At 49.7% G+C, this 10966-nt stretch overlaps 2 protein-coding genes across 2 annotated transcripts, besides 4 other annotated features; both read left to right on the top strand.

Annotated features, from left to right (window-relative positions):
• Positions 1-1221: 1221 nt before the first annotated feature.
• Positions 1222-5531, top strand: ACLA_080520 (E3 ubiquitin-protein ligase SSM4; the record flags this gene model as incomplete). The annotated part of the gene is made up of 2 exons (XM_001267793.1): positions 1222-3913; positions 3970-5531. 2 exons carry the CDS (start codon positions 1222-1224, stop codon positions 5529-5531), a joined length of 4254 nt encoding a protein of 1417 aa, XP_001267794.1.
• A 59-nt stretch (positions 5532-5590) lies between these two features.
• Positions 5591-5626: a microsatellite.
• Positions 5591-5636: a microsatellite.
• An 823-nt stretch (positions 5637-6459) lies between these two features.
• On the top strand, positions 6460-10390 carry ACLA_080530 (uncharacterized protein; the record flags this gene model as incomplete). Its single annotated transcript, XM_001267794.1, has 2 exons — positions 6460-9868; positions 9975-10390. The coding sequence occupies 2 exons, from the start codon at positions 6460-6462 to the stop codon at positions 10388-10390; spliced, it is 3825 nt and encodes a 1274-aa protein (XP_001267795.1).
• Positions 9889-9914: a microsatellite.
• Positions 9889-9915: a microsatellite.
• Positions 10391-10966: the final 576 nt, after the last annotated feature.

The following is a 10966-nucleotide window of genomic DNA, read 5'->3' on the forward strand; positions in this document are numbered from 1 at the left end:
AAATAATATATGGAGTAAGTATTTAGATTTTAGATAAGATAGTAAGGTAATATTTTAGGTTGCATAAGCCATAAATACTTATTAATGGTCTTAGCAGTCACATGTATGGGGTATGGCTCATATGAGCAGTCCAGACTGCTCATGTGAGCTGTGTACACCGCATTACCATGCATGACAATCTGACAGCTTATTACCCTTCGATATCTGTATCCTGATTGGTATGATACTGTAATAGCACGTGATTCTTGACCCTACTTGGTTTAAGTCAGCAACGAGACCGCCTTGAGCCTCCTAGCATATTTATGATCATGACCTTCTAGAACTGACTTGCCACGCTTTTCGATAGCGCTGCGACTTGCTGCAAGTGCTTGACTCCAAGCCACCGAGTCTAATAGACCCTCACTCAACGACCTGTGAGACATAATATTTTACGATCACCCACGATCTCTCGATCAAATACCGCTGGGATTGACCGTGCTTCGACACCCTTATCCCCTACCCCAGGATCGGAGAGACTTCCATCTCGGAGCTGAGCGCATCTTATTTCCGACGTGCATACACTTTTGATCTCTTACCATGACAGGTGGTGAGTGGTAACTGAGCGGTCGATACTCGACTTGAAGTCCTACCTAAAGTATGGATTTCGCGGAGGAGCAACCCCGCCGATATGCGGGTTGGACAGCCTTTCCCGATGTGATGAATGATCCTGCCTATACGACCAACAATAAGGGAAAGGAGAGAGATTTTGAGGAACCGGATACATGTCGGATATGTCGCGGCGAGGGAACGGCGGAGGAACCATTATTCTATCCTTGCAAATGCAGTGGGAGTATCAAATTTGTTCACCAAGCTTGCTTGGTGGAATGGCTGTCCCATTCGCAGAAGAAACACTGCGAGCTTTGTAAAACACCTTTTCGTTTTACAAAGTTGTACGACCCGAATATGCCTCGAAATATCCCTGCGCCACTATTCATAAAGCAAGTAATGCTTCATAGCTTCCACACTGTGGTCACATGGTTACGGTTTATCCTCGTTGCGTTTGTCTGGCTTGGTTGGTTACCGTGGTCTATGAGAGCAATTTGGAGAGCACTATTTTGGCTTGCGGATGGTCACTGGTCTGGCGTTGAAACTAATCAACACAACCAAACGCAACCTCTTGCTGGAAATGGGACCGCACTGGCGTCACCAAACCCCGCTGGTTCAACTGCTGCTGTATCTAACATGACTGATTCGTCGTCTTTGCAGTCAACAGTGTCGTCAATGTTCGGTTTCTCCTCCAATGAGCCACTCCTTTTGTCGTTGATCAGAAAGGCTCTATCTACGCTATTCTTTCCTGCTATCTCATCGGGGAGTGCCCCCTTAGATTCGCGGCCTTCGAATAATACCACGACAGTATACAAGCAGCGACATCCCTCGTGGCTGTCCGATGTCAAATTTTTGAACTCCTTGACACCGTCTCCCACAATAAACAACATCGTTATCGACACTCTGGAAGGGCAACTCATCACATTGCTCGTCGTTATATCGTTCATTCTTGTTTTCCTGATTCGTGAATGGGTGGTTCAGCAGCAACCGATGGCGAATATCGCTGACGGTGAACGTGAAGCAGCCGTGCAATTAATAGCGAATAACCGTCCAAACCGAGATGCCGATGCACCCGCACCTGAACCTCGGGTTCATTTACAACGTGAGGATGTACTAGATGAGGCAGTGCCTAATGAGCGTGTTGAAGAAGATATCCCTAACCATATGGATGATGAGAACGAAGATTCTTTCTCCCGGCCTACCACAGCATCCCGCAGGGTCCCCCTGATGGGAACTGAAAGACCATTCCACAGCCCTTTAGAGGATCACCATGCCTCATCCGGCTTTGAGAACGATAGCGAAAATGGGAATGAATTAGGACATGTTATCAATGATTTCGCCAGAGAATCATCAGCCACTCATCCCAATAGCAGAAGCTGGGTTGACGTTGAGACTCTAAGGGATCTCTGGACACGTGCAAACGGTGATCCGGAGCAGGTTCTCAGGATTATAAGGGAAGAAGACCGCGAAAACGAGCTTAGTTGGGTTGTTGCAGCAATGACAAGACTTCGACAAAATGATACCCCTCGGTTTTCTGAACCTCCATCCAGTTTTCATCGGCCTAGGGATGGCTCACTAGAAGCAAACAGGAACGCGTTCACAGAATCCTTCCAGGCATATTCTTCAAACCATATTGATGCTTCGACTTCAGAGCCGCGAGCTTGGAATGCAGACATGGCTCCTGGTGTCAATCTTGATCCGGGCTCGGACACATCCCCACATGATTTCAGGTTTGACTTTCCTGGGTCAGATGGCGGATTAGATGCGAACACCCATGGCCCTGATGAGGAGGAACCAAATCATAGCAGCTTCAGTGATAGCTCAGCTAGTAATCCTGAAGCTCCAGGGCCAATTGAATCTCCAGCTCAGGACCGAGGAAATTCCACACCCACAACCCCAGATTCGCCGGCTGACATGGCCGCTATCGTACCTCCTAGGAGTCTCGCTGCCAATATGTTCGAGTGGTTCTGGGCGGATCTCACCCCTGGTGAGCACGGTCAGGACCAGCTGCAACAAGATGATGAGCAAGCAGTTGAAGATCCCGCATTGGAGGCACCATTCGTGCCGGTTCAGAACAATAGACGTCTTCCCGACGGTATACAGCAGAATCAGGGAATTGCTGCAGACCCGGGCATGGATGCCAATGATATAGACGCAGTCGAAGAAGGCGACGATCTGGAAGGCATTCTTGAACTGATTGGTATGCAGGGTCCTATCTTTGGCCTCCTACAGAATGGCGTGTTCAGTGCGCTTTTGATCTCGTTCACGGTAGCCATTGGAGTTTGGCTTCCGTATCTGTGGGGCAAAATTGCCCTCGTCCTTCTTGCGAACCCGATACAACTTATATTCGGTGTGCCTGTGGCCGCGATATCAGTCATCGCCGACGTCACTCTTGACACTCTTATTGGTAGCTTGGGTTACCTCATGTATGCAGTCAGCCTTATCTGCAAAGTGCTGCTTGGACCCCTGAGCGCTGTGGTCCCGTTAGGCGACTGGGTCCCTCAAACCAAGTTTATAACTAGCACCTCATTGTCGCTTATTGATGCCAGCAGCCAACGTCTGAAGAACGTAGCCAGTGCGTTTTTAGTCTTTCACGAAGCGGATGTTCCAATGTTTTCCGTGCTGTCTCATCAAGCATTGAAGATCCACCAAGCTCGCATCACCGGCCTATGCCAGTCACTCTTCACTGTCCTGAAATTTGTCTCATATGACTTCCCGTTGCGGCTTATGGCAAAGGGGTCAATGGGTGCACTGTCCCTTGGACAAGCCAGCATGAATCTGGGCGACGTTTTCAGTCAGGTCCGACACCAGTTATACAGCCTTGCTGGTCGCTCTTTCTTCTCTGCAACAAGCACGAACTGGCTGAATTCAACAGCCACAGGAGAAACCGCATTCAATTTGACAGTTGACCAAGACTTGGCGGTATGGGATACGAAAGATCGCATTATTGCCATTGTTATGGGTTATATTCTCGCCTCCACTTTGGGTCTTCTCTACCTTCGTATTACCGGCCTTTTCTCCGGGGTCAATCGTGGGCAGCGGGTCGAGGGCATCATTGCAGAAGTACTGCTTCAAGCTGGTGGGGTCATGAAAGTCATTCTCATCATCGGGATTGAGATGATAGTGTTTCCACTATACTGTGGCACTCTTCTTGATGTTGCTCTTTTACCAGTGTTCAAAGATGCTACCATTACCTCACGGCTCCAGTTCACATCCACCTCTCCCTTGACCTCCCTCTTTGTGCACTGGTTCATAGGCACTTGCTATATGTTCCATTTTGCGCTCTTTGTTTCAATGTGCAGAAAGATCATGCGGAGTGGTGTTCTCTGTAAGTTATTAAAGAACATATTCAAGAGATTGACATACACTGACTATGAACAACAGACTTTATCCGCGATCCTGATGATCCAACCTTCCACCCAGTTCGTGATGTTCTTGAACGTAACATTACCACTCAGCTTCGAAAGATAGCTTTCAGTGCCCTTGTATATGGCGCACTGGTCATTGTTTGCCTTGGTGGAGTGGTTTGGGGTCTATACTATGCCTTTGACGGCGTGCTGCCCATTCAGTGGTCTGCGTCGATTCCCGTTCTCGAATTCCCTGCCGATTTGTTGTTCTACAATTTTATCATGCCGCTCGCTATCCGGTCTCTCAAACCCTCGGATGGGCTACATAATCTTTACGACTGGTGGTTCCACAAATGCGCGCGTTACCTACGGTTGACCAACTTTTTCTTTGGCGACAGGCAACTCGATGAGGAAGGCTACCACGTGAGAAATACTTGGTTTGGTGTCCTCACGGGAAAGAAAGGCGACACGGACAAGCCCGTGGTTGATGAAGAAGAGCGACACACCGCTGAGAACCAGCAGCTTGATGCCTACTTCGTTAAGGATGGCAGATTTGTCCGTGCTCCGGCTTCGGATCAAGTGCGCATTCCCAAGGGCAACCAAGTATTTCTAGAGGTCACTGAGAATAACGAGCGGGTCGATGGCGCTCCCGATGCAGACGAGGGGCTACACGGTCGTACCAATGATATGTTCACCAAGGTGTACGTACCACCCTCGTTCCGGAGCAGGATTGCGGCATTCATCATCTTGATCTGGGTCTTCGCCGCCACGACGGGTGTAGGCACCACCATTATTCCCCTAGTCATTGGCCGTAAAGTGATGTCGTCGTGCTTCCCTAACCGACCATTGAACGACGTCTACGCATTTTCTATGGGTATTTGCACCGTTGGCACTGTTGCCTATTTGACTTTGTATTGCCGTGCTTGCTTCACTTTCGTGAAAGACCGTCTCGGCCCGTATATCCGATCACCTCGCCAAGCTCTCTTGGGGTTTTCAAATGGGGCACTTGACGTTATGCGGCTGGTCTACATCTTCCTCGCATTCTCTGTTGTGCTGCCGTCCCTATTTGCTCTGGTCATGGAGCTTTACGTGCTAATTCCAGTGCATACGTACTTGGGTGCAGCACAAGCGCACGTCATCCACTTCGTGCAAGATTGGACGTTGGGAGTGCTCTATGTTCAAATGGCCATCAAGTTTGCTCTGTGGCATTCCACCTCTCGTCCTGCAGCCGCCCTCAACGGTGTGTTCCGAGATGGATGGTTGAAACCCAATGTTCGTCTGGCCACACGAGCAATACTGCTTCCCGTCACGCTCTTAGTGACAGTGGCAGTGGCCCTTCCACTTTCCTTCGGATTTGCATTGAATTCGACTGTCTACCGGGTTACCCCTGATATCCAAGCAAAGGTCTATCGCTATGCGTTCCCTGCGACTTTACTCATGAGCTTCGTCGGATGGCTCGGTTATCTAGTCCGACGACAGGTGGACATTTGGCGAGTGAACATTCGTGATGATGTGTACTTGATTGGAGAGCGTCTCCACAACTTTCGAGAAAAGCGCGCCAAAGAAGTTGGCGTGTCTCGACGAGTGATCACCGGGTGATCCCGCCTTCGATCCCTGGATTGTAGCATTATAGTCATGATTTTTGCTTCTTTTTCTTTTCTCTCTCTCTCTCTCTCTCTCTCTCTCTCTCTCTCTACTTTCTCTGTGTATATTCAGATTTCTCCACTACATGACTGAATAGAATATCCATTCATTGGTTCGAGATCAATCTAAATGGCTGCCTGATTCTCGTTCTCTCAAGCCGTTTCCGGCAGTGGACAGCTCACGACATGTTGTGCTTGTACAGCGGTATGATTCTTATAACGAGCTTTTCGTACTTATCAGGTGGTTTTGTGTCAATGGTATGGCTAATGGTTGGGAAGTATAGAAGTCGGTCAGTGTTGGATACATCCTATATTTTTGATCAGCTCCTGGTGTAAAAAAAGCTTATGTGGCCCACCTTGCATTCGTCAGTCAATAGCTAGGAGCCTAGTAGGCCATATGCGTAGATCATCATGCGGACAGTCTTACTCCATGGAGCACGCAGACATCGTTGTGTGACTCCAGCAGAGCTGCAGAGACTAGGTAGCTACCATCGTGCCTACCTACCTAGAGGACAAGAGAGTATCGCGATTCGCGGCTGCCTGCCACGTGACGTGCCAAGAAGTGTGGCTTGGCGGACGAGGCTTTGCTTTCACTCGCCACTCCCTATTGGTTAGGCAACAGGATTACTGCCCACCAGCGATCTATTCTTATTGCTCCCATCGCTCTTCCCTTCAAGAAATAGAGACTTCTGTTCAACTGAGGCCAGAATTGCTGCCAAAATCTTCCGTCAGACTATCTTGCATCAATTTCTCGGAAGCTATGCATTATCAACTCTAAAGCGGGTCGCGTCCTCCGCAACGCCAGAGTGATTCTTTGACTTGACTTTGTTTCTGACTGTTGCGCCCACTGCTTGTTCGATCCCACCCGGACTCTGCACGCCAAGATGTCTGTTCTCCGTCATGGAGGTTCATACCTCCAGCGACGCCTCACCAAGATGTACACAGATACAAAGACTTCATGTGAGAGCGTCACCACTGCTTCGAAGGCCGTCGATGACCCGGAGCTGGTCGCTCTTCATCGAAGCTTTGGGACCCAGCGGGACCGGCTGCTTGCTTGGGGTCTCGACTGGAGCGACGCTAGCGCCGCACAGCCAAATGATATCGACGAATCGCTCACTCAAGCTGGTTTCAGTGATGTTGTTGAGAGTGTTATGTCTTCTATCCAGGAGCTGCTCAATGAAGCGGAACGTATTCAGCACGGAGGTTCATCCGATTTGCCTCCAAAGGGCCTTCGTGGCGACTCGACGTCGAAAGATAGCTTGAGCTCCCTTCCGGTGAAGACACACTGGACCAACGAAGACATCACTCGCTCCAAGAGTCTTCTTGCGGATTTGACCGCTTGCATCGACACCCTGTATGATTTGTCGCGTTCGCGACGAAACATGACTTCGAGCGGACAGTCTGCCGCGCGGGGTCGTCACCGACATGTCCCCAGATTGGGAGATGACTCTGTCTATTCAGTCTACCCAGATGTCAAGTCGTACCAGGGCTCTCCGCTTGATATGAAGGAATCGTATCACAGCCCCAAAGCGCAGGAAGCATATGATTATTCGTCCCCGGTTGTCAGTCCTTTGAAGGTTGAAAAGCGCTCGCACAAGGGTTCGATGCCATCACAGAGCTACCTCATCGATCGCTCTGCCTTGCAGCTCTCTGGTGCGTCTCACGATAACAGTCCACCTCCATATGAGATGGTAGCCGCTTCTACCAATTCTCGAGCTATTGGCCGCATCAAATCCTCCGCTTCTCTTCTCCTGGCGGGCGCAAAGGACTCCACCGTTTCGATCCTGGTCGAATTCACGCCGATGATGCTGGGAAGTCAACGGGACGTCACTTTCCCAGTAGAAAGGCGAGTTGAACATGTGCAACAGAGCCTTGATCAGCTTGTTCAGAATGCGAGAATCTCCCATCTAGGTTTGATGCGGTTCCTCGGTCACTACATCGACATGCCCAATTCACGCTATGCATTCATATATCAGATGCCGATCGACTACTTCCCTTTCCTCCACAATCCCTCGGACCTCTTGAGCGGCTTGAAACCGAAGCCCCTCGTTTCTCTTTTTCAGTCGGGGGATGATCAAAAAGTACCTAACCTAGAGACTCGCCTTCGGTTAGCCTATGACCTTCTGATGGCCGCCCTACATCTTCGAAGCCAGAATCTCGTCCATGGGAATATTAACAGCAGCAATGTACTCATCTTCCCCGGTGCAACTAGCTCCAGCAATGACGAAGTCGGTCTCACTGAGGATCTTCGACGGCCCTACCTGACATCATTCGCCCAATTTTCTGGGAATGCGACATCGCCTGAGCCCTTATCTTCGAGCATGTATCGTCACCCAGACGACAAGCGGTCTCTGGAAGACGATGCTGCCTGGGCCTATGACCTTTATTCTCTGGGTCTTGTGCTAATGGAGATTGGACTGTGGACTCCCATCAGTCGACTTTGGAAGCTGAAGTACAACAACTCGATGTTCAAACAAAGAATTGAAAATGTCTATTTGCAGAAGCTGGGACCAAAGTGCGGCAGCGCATTCCTTCACGTGGTCCAACTTTGTCTGGATGCTCCTAATTTCCACCTTTCGACGCAGCCCAATGAGGACTTCAACTTACGAATTCCCCAGACATATCACTATCCTGTTCTGGATCTTTCCGCTCCCGATGGTATCTTCTCGTTTTCCATGAATTTCCTCTACACAATGTGCAAGATTACTTGGTCCTGCTGCAGGATTGATATCTTCTCCGCCCCTGCTGCTGAAGAATTAGACGACTGCCTTCCGCTTGCGCTGGTGCCCGTCACTGAAACAGATGGTGCAAGAGGAAACCAGAAATCATATCAACCTGCACCTGAGAGACCGGTGCGCCCAGCCAACTCCTACCCCACACTTCCTCTATCAGAGAAGAAGATCGTCCGGGGGAAGATGGGTTTGGAGGAGGCAAAGGTAAAGAAGAGGACATTCAAGAAACTTACCAACATCGAGATCCCTCAGGAACATCTGAATGAATGGAACTTCCAGATGCTCCCGCGATTGAGAAAGCTCCTCCAGAAGGTCCTGAAAGATTCATCTGAATCCTGTGGTGTCACTCTGATGATGACTGGAGAAACGATTGAGACTGCCAAGACGACCATCTGCGTCACCTGTGCCAGTGCAAAGAAAGTCAGAGCAGCCATGAAGAAGTATTTTGTGCTCGATAGAGACGATTGGGATCTCATCGTGCTTCGTGGCGATGTTCAACGTTCCAAGGTCCCAAGAAAGAAACGCCGCAGGCCAGCCAAGTCCAGACCACAGACAGGAGATATGCCCGCATTCGCTCAACCAGACCTCAACCCCTGCTATCAACAAAAACCTCTTTGTGGTGCTTCTATTGGTGCCTTCCAAAACGAGGAGCATCTACCTCCTGTATCTTACGGAGGTGCAATCTTCGTTGACGGTATGCCTTACGGAATGACCGTTCATCACATGCTGGAGGCCCCGAGCGATGATGAGGCAGAGGAAGAAGTGGAAGATCGAAATATCGGAGGGCCGTTTCGTTCAGCTGGAAACTGGCCAAGACAGCCGGCACCGCAACCGGTATCCTCGAATAACGAATTTATGTACAGCTGGTGTGATCAGGACCCCTCGGAGGTGGACCTTGAGTTTGAAATTTCAGAAGACGAGGATGGTGACGATCTGTCTCTCTCGCAGAGTTTTGAGGGGAATTACGAAGACCACTGGCTTTCGGATAGTAATTCTTCGGACGAGGAAGGGTTCGACGCCGATGACGCCTACGATGATGAAGACGCTGCCTCCATAGGCGATACGGCTGGTGTTGAGCCGGGGGACGAGCCACCGCTGTTTGTCACTCAGCCTGCGATCGATGACGTTCATGAAGATTTCTTTCCTTCACCCGAAGATCGTGACGATGAGCATTTGGCCTCCCATTCTTTCGGGTTTGTCCATGCGTCCTCTGGCGTCCGTCGTTGGACTCGGAAAGGCATCAAGCACGAGATCGACTGGGCATTGATCAAAATCAATGATGATCGGATGGACCCTCGTAACATAGTGTTTGACAAGGCGGCATCACCGTCCCGAGGTCTTTCGAGACGGGGACCTGGGGATCCTTATTCGGCCCAACACTCGGAACCGATCTATCTCAACGATGTGGCACCTATGGAGGAGCTTGGTGGCCTGAAAGTTCACTGTTGTGGGCGTACCAGTGGCCTACAGAGCGGACAGATTTCAAGAGCAATGACCCTCGTCAAGCTGCACGGACGACATACCTTCTCCACGAGTTTTTGTGTGGATGGAAACTTTGGAGGTGAGTTGTGAGATGCCCTGTTTTTTTTTTTTTTTTTTTTTTTTTTTCCTCCAAGTATCATGCACTCGAAAGAAGAGCCCAAGCTGATCATAATACTGGTTTTTAGTCCCCGGTGATTCAGGAGCCTGGGTTTTCGAGAAGTCCACTGGTCGTGTCTGCGGTCATGTTTTGGCGTGGTCTGAGAAGAGTCACACCGCATACATCGCTCCCATGGAAGTAATGCTGGAGGACATTGCTCGCACGCTGCATGCCAACGTCATCACACTACCCGGCCGTCGGAACGAGTCACTTGCTTTTCCCATTTCTCACCCACCACGCGAACCTCAGAACCCACGATATCGGGCGCCACTCCCTTTACCCGGCCAGGTACCCGTGGACATTGGCCGTTTGAGCCTAGGTCTGGATGAATCTGGAATGAGCACAGTCCCCAACAGTCGCGGTATACGAGAGGTTTCCGCCCCATATCGAGGGATGCCGCCTATCCTCAGCCCACCCCGCAGCCTAGAGCGACAGCTCGCGTGATGATCTACTTTTACCCTCGACATCCCTTTCACATTCAACTATACCCCTTTACTCTATACACTTGTCTTGTGTTTCTTGCCATGAGGAAGCATCTTTATATACACCTATTTTTCCAGCGTTATACCCTACCTTGCTTGGCCTTGCATGTTTTTTCTACGATTATGGATGAGTGAGTGGACGGGAATACCCCTCGCGTTTGGGATGATTATCAGGATTTTTGTGAAACAGTGAAACTACTAGGACCGGGGTAAGATATGGACTTTTGCAATGAATCACACACTTCATAATTGAACGTCTCTTCTACCCTACAAAGTAATAATACTTGGAAAGTCAAACCGAGGATGCTTTTTTGCATTGGAACATAAAGTTATATTGGTAGTAATGGCCATGTTATGAAAAACTATGCCAAACAGTCATGAACATACAACGCGATAGACACTGATTAAAAAAAAAATAACATCATGCATAATATAAACTCAAATCATGCAAATAACCTCCGACGACCCATGCAAACCAGTACCTGTGGAGAACAACAGAACGGAAACCCCGCAACGCGCCCGGCTCGGAGAAAACCCC

The sequence above is a fragment of the Aspergillus clavatus genome, genomic scaffold (assembly GCF_000002715.2).
Source record: "Aspergillus clavatus NRRL 1 1099423829806 genomic scaffold, whole genome shotgun sequence".
NCBI lineage: Eukaryota > Fungi > Ascomycota > Eurotiomycetes > Eurotiales > Aspergillaceae > Aspergillus > Aspergillus clavatus.